Source organism: Lampetra planeri, unplaced genomic scaffold (assembly GCF_965212315.1).
Source record: "Lampetra planeri unplaced genomic scaffold, kcLamPlan1.2.h2 scaffold_1897, whole genome shotgun sequence".
Classification (NCBI taxonomy): Eukaryota; Metazoa; Chordata; class Hyperoartia; order Petromyzontiformes; family Petromyzontidae; genus Lampetra; species Lampetra planeri.
This window is the reverse complement of record NW_027614646.1, coordinates 453-13,212: the sequence shown is the minus strand read 5'-3', so window position 1 is coordinate 13,212 and position 12,760 is coordinate 453. Positions and strand designations below refer to the sequence as shown.

At 42.4% G+C, this 12,760-nt stretch overlaps 2 protein-coding genes across 2 annotated transcripts; both read left to right on the top strand.

The window, feature by feature from the left end:
* On the top strand, positions 1-3,830 carry MAP6 (microtubule associated protein 6). The gene is made up of 3 exons (XM_078622971.1): positions 1-722; positions 1,642-1,855; positions 3,630-3,830. The coding sequence occupies exons 1-3, from the start codon at positions 1-3 to the stop codon at positions 3,828-3,830; spliced, it is 1,137 nt and encodes a 378-aa protein (XP_078479097.1).
* A 4,279-nt stretch (positions 3,831-8,109) lies between these two features.
* Positions 8,110-11,883, top strand: LOC144740091 (histone H4 transcription factor-like). The gene is made up of 9 exons (XM_078622973.1): positions 8,110-8,260; positions 8,558-8,784; positions 8,916-9,027; positions 9,102-9,254; positions 9,329-9,403; positions 9,555-9,675; positions 11,032-11,170; positions 11,245-11,369; positions 11,457-11,883. Exons 1-9 carry the CDS (start codon positions 8,110-8,112, stop codon positions 11,881-11,883), a joined length of 1,530 nt encoding a protein of 509 aa, XP_078479099.1.
* Positions 11,884-12,760: the final 877 nt, after the last annotated feature.

The window sequence follows — 12,760 nt, the reverse complement described above, 5'->3', positions numbered from 1 at the left end:
ATGGCATGGCCGTGCATAACGCGTGCTTGCTGCATCAACCGCTTCTGGACCGAGCTGGACAAAGCGGACATCGCGGTGCCTTTGGTTTTCACCAAATACTCAGATGTGGCCGACGTGCAGCATTTCGCCCATCACCCGCAGCCGAGGCAAAAGGGCGCCGGTGCCATTGCTATAGAGACCCAGCCTCACTCCGGCGAGCAGGAGGCGAAGGCACCGCCCGCTGCCGCAGCGGCCAAAGATGGCTCTGCTGCGTCCGTCATGCGCCAAGACTTCAAGGCGTGGAGAGTTCGCCCCGAACCCAGCTGCAAGCCCAGGAACGAGTACCAACCCCCACCGACCCCGTTCAACCCCGAAACGCAGTATCAGAAGGATTATAAACGTTGGCCTATACCGAAGAAGAACGACCACCCCTGGATCCCCAAACCCGGCCCTTCTTCCTCTAAGTCCGCCGGTCGTGATGGGAGCGCAGGGGTCGGTAAGATGGAGCATCTGACTGTGGAACCTGAGACCGGCATAGAGAAGAGCGAGATTGAGGAGAAGGTGCAGGAGAAGGCGCTGAAGGAGAGAAGTCTCAAAAGGGAGAAGTCCTCGGAGAGGAAAAGCGGGGAGAAGACGGAGGCTCAGGTGTCCGGGGATGGGAGCGTCGAGCAGAGGAAAGGCAGAGCTGCGGCCGACGCGGTCAACAGACAGATCAAGGTTATGTCGACGTCCAGCAGCTACAGGTGAGTCTGACACGATCCACGTGGTCCTGTCCACGTCTCCTGCTGTTCTTCACCTTGGGGAGAAGCTCCTGTGTGCTTTATACAGACTTCCGTTACAATCTCCAGTGAGTTTCAAGGCAAACGGATGTATCTGTGGATAAAGGTTCCATTATTGATTACCCTCTGCCCCCCCCCCCCCTCACCCCCACCACACACGCACACACACACACCCACCCACCATCAGTACTACCCGACCAATGCTGCATCCCATGAATGAGCGAGTCCAGGGTCTAAATGTAATGTGATTTCTCCTCTCCAAATCAAATCGACTGGACATCATCTAAGTATGTATGACTCATTCTGGCTGTGTTACAATAATAATGAGCCTCCACCAGAATATCTTCAGGAATCGCTGTACATTCAAACAACCTGGATGAAAATTGCTGCTGTACAAATGTGTATTCCCCTGATGCTTAGGCCTGTCTGGTCCTTCAGTAATTGATTCAGATTTAATGATGAGAAGAATCAGATGGGTGAAGGCACTGGAGTCAATGTGTCTTATCCGTTTCCTGTCCCTCCTGGAAAACTCAGTTCAATCTGATTAACTAGATAGAATCCTGGATCCACAGTGTGCAACCACAAAAAGGCAGTGCACATATCCAGGATAGTCAGTGTTGATCAAACGGCGGAAGTGCCAGCACACCGACCATGATCCAGTCTAGTCTGAAGACACGGTGTGTACAAGGTGATTCTTTGTTCATTTTTATGTACATCTATATATACACATAATAACTGATTCCTTACTTACCTCCCTTCATCTTTTCGTTTGTGCTTAGCTACCGAATGTCTGTCCTGTGCTGAACAAGCAACACGAGTCTTTCTGTGTCCAATGAAATGATCCGAAACACTAAATCCGCATGTGGTGTTCCATTGCACCCAGAACTGAGTTCAAGGCCTACAAGGATGTGAAACCTGTGAAGCCCATCAGAGCTCCATCTCAGTACCAACCCCCCGCGGACGAAACCAGTCTGGAAACCAGCTACAGTGCCACATTCAAGGGGGAGCAGGTGAAGGCTCACCCAGCTGACAACAAGCTGCTGGAGCGCAGGAGGATACGCAGCCTGTACAGTGAGCCCAACAAGGAGCCCAGCAAGGTAAACACCAAAGTAGAACCGTAATCACTGGTGGTAGGGCAAGATCCGATGTGCAGTGTTCCATTGCCTCTGTGTGTATTTTGACATTCAGTACGTGTTTCACTTGTCATGTCTAGAATATGTTCTATCCCTCTCTCCTAATCTCCCGCTGAATAATTTGAACCTTATGTCCCATCATCTACATTTGTTTCATATGGCCGTTTAAATAAATAGACACTCGTTATCAGTATACAGTACACATATCTACAGTATACACTATAGATAAATATACACTGTAGATAAATGAACCAGTCAAGTATTTATTTACGAGCCAGCAAATGTTTCTTTTACAAAAGACGACTGGAAAAAAACAGTGACTACTGTGTTAAAAATGTGAGAAAATGAGGCCTGAGCCTCCGAGCCTCAGTTTGGATATTGTAACATCCCTTGCATGCATGTTAACAGCAGCCTACTCGTGTGTGTACAGCAGTGTGTTCATGTGGCCACTCCCTCTCTCACCTCTGTAGGACCTGTCAGAGACTGAGAGCAGCTCTGTTCTAAATCTGCTGTAGTCAGGTGTGTTCACTGTTTCTTCTAGAGGGCATGGACCTCAAATCAAACCGACGCAAACGTGCATACTGAACACACGCAATCTCACAGTATGCACCATGGCCAACACAAGCCACAGTCACTTTTAGGGCTCAGTTGCAATCCTGCCAGCTTTATTTTGGTTTATTTGTTTACCCACTTCTCAGCCTGCACCACCATCCACCTTTTGTGGAGCTCAGTGCCTTCAACTGTCAAACGTGCTATTTCAAATGATGCAAGGTGCAAGAGGGTTTTAAGAAGCCAAATCTTAGACATGTAACAGATTAAAACAAAACTTGCTAACAGGACGTTTCCATATCCATATTTAATCAATGGCAGCGATGTAAATGGGCACTTTGCAGAAAGTGTTAACCTGCTATCATTATACTGATATCTAACGACCTTTAATTGAATTTGATTTGAACTATTTCTACAATGGAAGCTGTAATTTACTAGGAACTGTGTAATATGCAAATATGTTCTAAAGCTTGTGTACTATGATTAATTCCATAAACTCAGGCAGGGGTTGATAAAGTAATGTTTTGTAGGAATAGCAAACAACACTGTCTCAGACATATCCCAGAAATACAGATACCAACTCTCCAAGCACCTGAACCACAATTTGCCCATCATTCCATAATACGCCGAAATTAACTTTGCCTGTGAATAACTTTATTCTTACATATGAATTTAATTGTTTGTTTCATCCTAATTTTGCCTGTTTTGTAGTATTTTGTAGTACTTTCTGAAGTAGATACCCCAGACACATATACTTAGAGTTTATAGTGCTCTTGGGAAATTCCGATCATTCGGGTGACTTAATGATAGCTGAATATTTCATTTCCTAAAGCATACGACTAACATCACATACTAATATGAACCATGTACCCAGATGATGTTTGAATGATTCTGCAGAGGCTGGAAAACTGCACGTATCACTATTTTTGAAAGAAAAAGGCACAAATACACTTTTTGTGCTCTTTTTCTTTGCGTGTTTAATTTGTGTTTGTTTTTATGCCATTGCACTAACCACCAAATGCAAATGTCACCAATGTCACATGGTGTCACTTGCAGTTCATTATCAGCAAAAGGAAACAGATGGTATGTATTGCATGCGCCCTTAAAATGTAAATACAGTTTTTATAGTTGGTCACTTGGTTTTCAAACTGGGTTTCATCTCAGTATTTTCACATCTTTTTTCCTTCAGGTGGACAAACCAGTGTCTCACTCTAAGCCAAAAAAGACAACAGCACCAGGGAAGATGGTGAAAAAAATGAAAGAGAAGCAGATTCCTGGTTCCCAGTTAGCCAAGAAAAAACCATCTTTGGGACCAGAACCCAAACCAGAGGGAGTCGTCACAAAGAAGAGCAAAGAGATTAGCAACAGACTGGCTGAAGCAAAACAGTAAACAATGCGCCACCATCGGTGCAAAGTCCACTTGACAAATTCGACAAATGTCAACTCATTGTTTTTTCTTAACAGCTGTCACTGTTTACCTTTGGATGGGCACTAATAAGGAGCTTTTAGAATAATGCAAATTATTTCACTTCCGTGTGTGTGTGTGTTTTCACAAAACTGATGTTTATTTATATTTTAGAGCACATGATTTGCACATTGTGTGTGAGTTCTGAGGGCATTTTCATCTTGGATGAAAGTAGTTGAAATCAATATAAAATGTTTGTGAAAATATCAAAGGGACACGTCTTCTTGGAGTGGGTATCAAAAATGAACTTCTGTGAGATAAGTCCATTTGTTTACCACTTGTGTTTCCTAGTTACAGTGCCTCTGCTGTTTTGGTCCTGGGTTTCATTTCATTGGTCTGGATGATATCTGGTTTCATCAGTTCTGTTACTAAGAAACCAAATGAACTGTAATATAATTGCTACAGCTTGCATGCAAGGCCCTGTTTTTATTTGAGAAGTAGAATTTTGGCAGACTATAATATGCCTGCTTCTAGCTTGTAAATTGAGCCATTTGAGATGAGTAAATAGGGGCAAGGCTGTTTGGAATATAATGCATGTGTAGTTATAGATTCTGGTCACACCTAAAAAATACAAACACTAAGTATAATCTAGTCTAGCGGCTGTAAAAGCTATAAAATAAACACATCAGCAATATAGTTTCAACCACAAGCCTAGTTTCGATCGAGATCCACATTTTAAACAGGACGGCTGCAGTTCTACCGATGACTCAGAATTCTGTTGAGTCATACTCCTCTACCCATTCTCTTCCATACTCATCTTCCCCTCTGAGCTGGTATTTCTGCCCTTGTGCTATATAAGGGCTCAGAATTTGTTTTAAGTTATTAATTTGATATTTGGGCTGATAATGGGCCGATCACAAGGTGTTCAAGGACAAGGAATGAGCCAGGACTAGAAGTTCAGCAGTTTAAAATTCTACTCTCTGAAAACACACAAATCTTTTCATTGCATATGATGTATTTGGTGTTTGTTTTTAAATGTCATCACAGCCTTCTCTTTCTAATTGCAAACACAGTCCTCTTCGAACGGGGACTGCGGTGGTGTGTGCTGGACTAGTGAAGTACGAGTCACTGTCTGTCTCCTTTTTAGTTGCTGTATGGGTGTGTGCGCTTGTCTGTGTGTGAACTCTACATCCTGTGGCTCATAGGCGTCAGGTTTCACCCCACAACTAGCAGTGCTGCTCAAACACCCTGGTGCTATCAGCAATCATCGATGCTGTCTGGTTTGGACTGCGTGTTGTGTTCTGACCTGAGTGAGTTGCTGATATGACAATGTCATATATTGCTGCAAACATTTTGTGATGTGCTTGTAATCTAAGCTTGCTGGCTCAGAATGATTAAAATGATGATACAAAACTGTGAGTTGTAACTTGATGTGTACACTGTGTTAGACACACCTTCTGGATCAGTCCTCAGTTTGGTGGGTTCAGTATCCTGAAATTGTATTATAGAAATTATCTCCACCTGTGACATTCAAAAGACGTCATTTGTATTCAATAATATAGGATTTGAATGTTAACGCATGAAGAGTGTATAAAATCATGTAAAAATTGTAAAAAAAACAATTGTTGGTTGTGGATGACACAGTGCTTAGCACCGTTGCCTCATAGTAAGAAGGTCCCTGGTTCGCTTCCTAACCTGGGATCTTTCTATGTGGAGTTTGCATGCTTTCTCCGTGTCTGCGTGGGTTCTCTCCAGGTACTCCGGCTTCCTCCCACCTCCAAAAGCATGCTGAGGTTAATTGGTCTCTCTAAAATGTCCTTAGGTGTGAGTGTGTGCGTGCGTGAGTGGTTGTCTGTCTTTCATGTGGCCCTGCGATAAGCTGGCGACTTCTCCAGGGTGTACCCCGCCTTTCGCCTGTTGACAGCTGGGATCGGCTCCAGCACACCCGTGACCCGTAACCGGATTAAGTGTCAGAAAATGAATGAATGAATTGTTGGTTGTCCAACAGAGTGAGCCATTTTAATAGTGCCTGCCAATATACTGGAACGTTACTCTTAATGTAAAGGACTAAACACGGAGTATACGTAATGTTCAATGCTCAGCAGATGTAAGACAAGTCAAGTCGAAGATCTTTGGGTGAGGAGGATTGAATTATAGCCGTGTCAACTTTTACAGTTTGTTTTTGGACTTTATTACTGTATTATGTGTTAACAATACTGACAAGGTATTCGTGCCTTGCAGAATGCAGAGGAGGAACATTTGACTTAAATTCCTTCAAACATGCATATTTATGTCTAATTTTACTTAATTTTTAGGAAATCAGAGCGTCATCTTGTGTGTGGACTTTTTCTGTGACATTTGATTTGATTTGTTTATTTATCTGCCGAGGGAGAACTCATTCTTCAATTAGATTAAATTACTGTGTAAAAAATAAAGACGCAAATAGTTAAAGAAACTGATAAGAGTGTAGGTCAGTGCATGTTAGCTGGATATTTGATGATTTTGTTTCTGTTACATTGAGACAGTTGAATCTATCCTACGGAGTGGCACAAATGTAATGCCATATTATCCTCTGTTGTTTTGGGTTTATTACAAAAGAAAGATAAAAACAAAAAAAACCAAAAAAAACATTCCCAGCTCCTCCACTTCTCCAACTCCACAGAACTGGCTTTGACTGGTTTTCTAGTGCAGTATATACTTATGAGGAAAGCAAATTGTTAAACACTGGTGCACACACGGTGTATCAAAGAGGAGATCATTTGATGAATTTTAAGTTTATTCACAGGCTGGCTCCTGGTTGTTGGTGGCCATTTGTCTGAGAATCAGCCATCTTGACATAAAATTCACATGAATAATTCAGTTGTTATGCCTCGCATGTCTGTGGAGCAGAATGAAATAGTGAATAAAAGATAAACAGTGGCTCTGGAACAGCATAAACTCTCCTATAAGAGACTTGTCTTGTGCTCAGTTGTGTCATGTTACACAGCTATGGTCAATTGTTGTGGAAATATTTAATCAACAAATTGTTTTTGTGTTTTATTTAGCATCATCTAATAATGATGCCAAGTCATAAATGTAAATGTTGGCCAGTTGATTTGCAAAACAGGGTGGGTCTAGTCTAAACAAATTGTACTTCAGGGAATTGGTTGACATTAGACTGCTGTATTATTGACGCCATCAGAATCAGAATACATTTTTATTGGCAGGTTCATGTACATAAACCACTTACATTAAACAATGAAACTCCCAGACATTTAAAACACTGCACACAATAATAAGATGAATAAAGTAAAATAAAATAAAATATACAGTACTATGTACAATAAGTGAAGGTAAGTGAAGTGAAAGACGAAGACAGTGGGCCTGATAAGAAAATTAGGACCTATCAAGGTTAAGAGCTATAGCACATTCAAAAATGTACAGACAGATATAGATAGATAGATAGATAGATAGATAGACAGACAGACAGACAGACAGACAGACAGACAGACAGACAGACAGATAGATAGATAGATAGATAGATAGATAGATAGATAGATAGATAGATAGATAGATAGATAGATAGATAGATAGATAGATAGATAGATAGATAGATAGATAGATAGATAATTTATTTGATTTCACAATAAGATATTGATAATATGATATTATATCCTTATCATTAATATTAGTACTTGTGATAGACCCGAGTTGTTTCATCGAGTTGACGTCATTGACGTCACTCCTCGCCGTGGCGGAATGTTCTACTTTCAAGAAGAAGAAGAAGAAGTACTTCCGGTATAGCCGGCACAAACCGGAAACAAACAAAGGATGAGCCCGGCTGTCTGCAAGAATTAGCTGTTTTTTAATATAGTAAGAAACACATTCGTGTGTACATTCATGTCCGCAACGTTAGTCGATCCGATTTTTCTTGAAGATAAGACATATGAGTGTTGATAAGGGTAAAATTAAATGTTTCGCGGCATCTCTCACCAAAAGTCATTGGGTTAGTGTGTAACGTGATGGCGGAAATGGACTGGTAGCCAAAAACTCAGTAAATTCAGTGACAGTAACAAACGCATTTTGTTAACTTGTGTGAAATGCTGTCTGATCTAACACCTCCTGCCAACGATTATACTACTCAACTACCATGAAACACTAGCTAACGTTTACGTTCATAGTAAGCTAGCTAACATGAAATGCGGCTTTGTTTAAACTATGGTTTCTATCAGTGATAGAAATATCTGTCGCTGTGGTTTTCTGTCCAAGAGCTGCGATCGACATCATGATGACAACAAAGAGACTTGACAATTTTGAGGTGGAGTGTGAGTGGGCTTCATGCGGCTTCAAGGGCCACAGCATGGAGGAGCTGAGCGACCATATGGCTCTGCACGCACAGGAGTACCTGGGAGACAAGGATACTCTGGAGGAGCTGGGTAACTTCTGACGAGTAACCAAAGACAATAGAGTGAAGGCAAACTGTTTTATTGATGGGTGCTGCTTCCTTTCTGTCAAGAAACACCAGACAAACGTTTATTTCCAGGCATTCCTTTCAGTAGATTTGTGTGCGTTGTGCATGAATCAACCAGGCCTTGTGTCACAAAAAGTGCACACATGCATTTTTGGTGGCGTTACAGTATGACACAAATTCGTTTAAGCATCTGTTGCACCTATGAGGTAACATTCACTTCTGAATCTCTCGCAACACCCTTCATTGTTTCCTTCTTGTTTAGATGAGTATGCTTGTCTCTGGAATGGCTGTGAATTTCTATCCATGGGCAGTCCTGTCGAGTTGGAGGTCCACGCTCACTTTCATAACTACCACGGTAAGCTCAAGTTTATCGGGTCACAGCTACTGAGGTCGCGTCCAGACCTGCCCAACTGCAACCAGGGCCTTCATAGCAACAACTTAGTCCCTGAAGGATCAGATGGATACGTGTGCCAGTGGGAGAACTGCGATGTGAGTATGTTTAAGTTGAAGGAAAAACAGTCATGAAATGCGTTGTTGACAAGCACACCCATACAGCAATCACTTTCTTAAGATTTTTTTTTTGTTGACAATGACAGTTCATATTTTTGTGTGTCTTTCAGAACACCTTTAACAATCCGGAGTGGTTTTATCGGCACGTAGATAATCATGTTGAAAGTGCTGAGCAGCAGTGTCTCTCACATCAACAGCAAGCGCTCTTCTGCCTTTGGACAGGTATAACTGAGTAACTGAGGGAAACCTTGTCAAAGAGCTGTGACATATATGTCACTGACTCGTTTCCATCGCAGGCTGTGACGCCTTCTTCAAGATCCGGTATCGTCTGAGAGAGCACATGAGGAGCCACACTCAAGAACGACTGGTCGCCTGTCCTACATGTGGTAGCATGTTCTCCAGCAACACCAAGCTGTTTGACCACCTCCACAGACAGGCCGAGCCCGTCGGTGAGGACCTTTGACGGAACAGAGTTTGTTGCGTAATGCTGTTTTCTTGAAACAAATCCATCTTGTTCGTTCAGAGTCGCTGGTGTGTGAACACTGTGGCAAAGCATTTTCCAGTGAGAGGCTGTTGAGGGATCATGTTCGCCAGCATGGTAATCATCTCCACAACTCAAACTCACACTGCAGTTGTACTGAAGATGAGGAGATTTCCATACAGTAGATAAAATCCACTGACTGTTGGTGATCCTGCAATGAGTCAATAAAGGCTTGTATGAAATGTGTCCATGTCTCTCTTCCTTACAGTGAATCAGGTGAAGTGTCCCTTCTGTGACATGACCTGCACCACTTTGGCTGCTCTGAAGATTCACATCCGGTTTCGCCACTGTGACGAGCGACCCTTCCCATGTGACTTCTGTGACAAAAGGTAGAGTTTTCACAGCTATTAGGAGTTCACGGTGACAGAACGTGTCCGTTAGTCGTGGGTTAGTCATAGTCATGGGTCTATATCATTCAATCAGCCAGTCAGCGTCACCTCTAATTCCTCTCAAAAGCGTTGGGCCTGGAGTGCACGGTGGATCACTAGTTAGCGGACTCACTGACCAAGTGGAAAGTACGAGCACTTCACAGCTGAGGAGACAGATCGTTGTGCTTGTGTCACTAATAGGAGACAGATCTTCAAACGTGTTCTCGTCAGATGACAGAGCAGCTGTCAGGATGCCGCGGAGCTCCCCAAGGTGCTGCTCCTGTTAATGACTGTGTGTTTCTGATAAATATTGTATTGTGCACAATCATAGCCCTTCAAATTTCAATCACATTTTTATTTTTAATCTTTGACCTTTTTTTTGGGTGGGGGGGGGTCACTGGTGCATTTGTTTTCTGCATCATCTAACTAGTAACGCACATCGTCACTGACATGCCTGCATCTAAATAGACATGGACTATGGATCTATCTAATCTCCAAGTTGAAAAACATTTGGATGAAAATACACATTTCATTAACTGAATGATCAACAAAAGTAGACTAATCACATCTGTTAACTTGGTGCAGTAAGAACATTCTTGGTTCAATTCCTGGTGGCACTATGGTATTTTTCTCTCATGACATTTCTTATGATGCATTTCATATTATTATCCAATAACCTGAGAGAAATCATCACTTAGGTTGTATGTGTCTATTTATTTCCAGCAGATAGAAAGAGCCATGCTTCAATATGCAGTATTTATTATGACACATATATATGGGTGCGAATTACTGAACAGAGCTCAGTTGAGCTGTGGAAGTAGATGGAACATCCTCTTCGTATTTGCTCTGTTCGAAGACCTTACAAGTTGTCATGTCGGACAGAGGAAGAAATTGCACATTGCACATCCGTTTACATTCTCTGCAATATTGTCCGACATCAAATCACACTGTTATGCTGCTTCTTTGCTGCTTTTTACTTTTTAATATATGTTCAAACTCTTCAGACGACTTTATTAAAATCTGCTGTTCAACAGCAGTTAAATAAATTACTCTGGGTGCCATTGTCAATCACGTCATCTTCAGACTGCTTGTCACACTCCCTCTGAATGAGCTTCTCACAGGCTGAACCCAGTTAGAGTTGATTGCTACTGATGCTAATAGGCTAATAATGTATCAATAACCCTTTGCAAACTTTCCAAAGTGCAAGAGCTGCACTGATAAACATCGTAATCCTACTGAACTGAAGCGTTACATTTGCAAATGTATCATTCCAGTATTGTTTCGTACCATGATTTTTCTTTTTTTTTTTTTTTACAGATTTAAGAACCAGCGTGATCTCCAAAAACACACAGAAGTCCACAATGAGGGGTCGGTGTTTCACTGTACAGTGGAGGGCTGTGAATATTCTTGTCACACATTCCAAACCATGAACCACCATTTCAAGAGAGCCCATGAGGTTTGTTGGCAGCCGCTGTAATCTTGTGCAAAATGACGATGCTGAATTCATGACGACATCATTCCTCCCAACAGACTGGCGGAATGTCTAAATATAAATGCCACATATGTGATAAGATCTTCTCCTGGTGTTACACTCTCACACTTCACCTTCGCAAGAAGCATGAGCTGAAATGGCCGTCGGGACATTCACGCTTCAGGTGCGTAAAGAACACCTCCGAGGGTCACTGCATGGTTCAGGGAGGGTCAACGTTGACTAAATACACAAACTTGTGACTTGCCCACAGGTACAGAAAGGACGTAGACGGCTTCCTAAAAGTAAACATGGTACGGGTTGAGACTGTGGAAGTGACCAAGGAGATCATGAAGAACATGGCCAAGAAACCTCAGAGCTTTCGTAAAGGTCAGAGAATGTATCATGACAAACCGCCAGTTGCCCCAGAGAGTGGCCGCAGCTCTCCTGCCGGATCCTCCTCGCCCTCCTCCAGCTCCAGCTGTTCCTACTCGTCAGAGCTGTCTGGAGGTGAGGACGTTTCTTCCCAGCCCAGCCCCAGTGGCCCTGACTCTCCCGTGTACTGCGTCATGAGTACCATTCCTCACATTGAGGACGAACAAGGAGCATTCCCTCCAGACGACAGTGACCCGAGCGGGGCGTCTGGGGCCGTTCAGGCTCTGACGGAGGTTGCGAGGGGCCTCGGCATGGATGTGGTCTGACGGCCCACCGACACTAGACTGCAGCGTGATGGATAGCAGCACTTGTGTAGCATATGCAATTAGAAATGTGAGTATGTTTTAAAGTGGAGCTGTTTGAGCCTCTGAGGGTCGACTTTGGAGGAAGACAGTTCTTCTCTTATTCTTGCAGCTCTTAAAATTTTAATGGTTCAGCTCAGCTTTGTCTCGCTTTTATCATGTTTCCTGTTCCATAGTTAATGTTTTTGCATGCAGCACAGGTTCTATGAATACTTGGTTCCATTTTCTTTCCATGATGCTCCAGAAAGGTGTGACAGGAGAGTGATTGTACTGAGGCCTTACTGCTTAATTCTATTCTTTTAATGTTCGTTTACATAAAGAATTTTAATAAATTTTTTGATAGCAAAAGGAAGATTGTCGTAGTTTTACTGAGCCAGTGACAAAAAGAACATTTTTGATTTTAGAGCAACAAGAGCGTTTTTGAGGTCATTTGTGACGCTGTTACCGATATATAAAAACTAAATGTAAATAAGTTGGACGCTGGACCTGTTTTGTTTTGTAAATTAATGTAATTAGAAGCTTTACAAAGCTTGAAAAATGTTTCACTACGTAATGAGGTCAAAATCAAACATTCAGTTGCAGTAGATTTATTACAAAGCCCCTAAAGTCACAGTGACATTTTTCTATCTTGTGTGCATAAGATAATTGATGTACGCTAAAGATCACATACAATTCATATACACAGACGTTGTCCAGCAACAGTTTCAGGGTCCAGAGAAGAAAAAAAGATGTTGCATACAGTAGACTAAGTAACTATCTGTTATGCTTGGGGATCCGTCGGTAGGTCACTGGTTTCCCACTTTCACTGGACCATTGGGATCCCGAAGAAACCTGAATAACC

Excerpts from the sequence above, each read along its gene's own strand:
- MAP6 (XM_078622971.1), top strand. The coding sequence starts at position 1 with ATGGCATGGCCGTGCATAACGCGTGCTTGCTGCATCAACCGCTTCTGG. Across the intron at positions 723-1,641 it reads TCGACGTCCAGCAGCTACAG|AACTGAGTTCAAGGCCTACA; the intron begins GTGAGTCTGACA and ends CATTGCACCCAG. Across the intron at positions 1,856-3,629 it reads CCAACAAGGAGCCCAGCAAG|GTGGACAAACCAGTGTCTCA; the intron begins GTAAACACCAAA and ends TTTTTCCTTCAG.
- LOC144740091 (XM_078622973.1), top strand. The coding sequence starts at position 8,110 with ATGATGACAACAAAGAGACTTGACAATTTTGAGGTGGAGTGTGAGTGG. Across the intron at positions 8,261-8,557 it reads GGATACTCTGGAGGAGCTGG|ATGAGTATGCTTGTCTCTGG; the intron begins GTAACTTCTGAC and ends CTTCTTGTTTAG. Across the intron at positions 11,370-11,456 it reads TCGGGACATTCACGCTTCAG|GTACAGAAAGGACGTAGACG; the intron begins GTGCGTAAAGAA and ends ACTTGCCCACAG.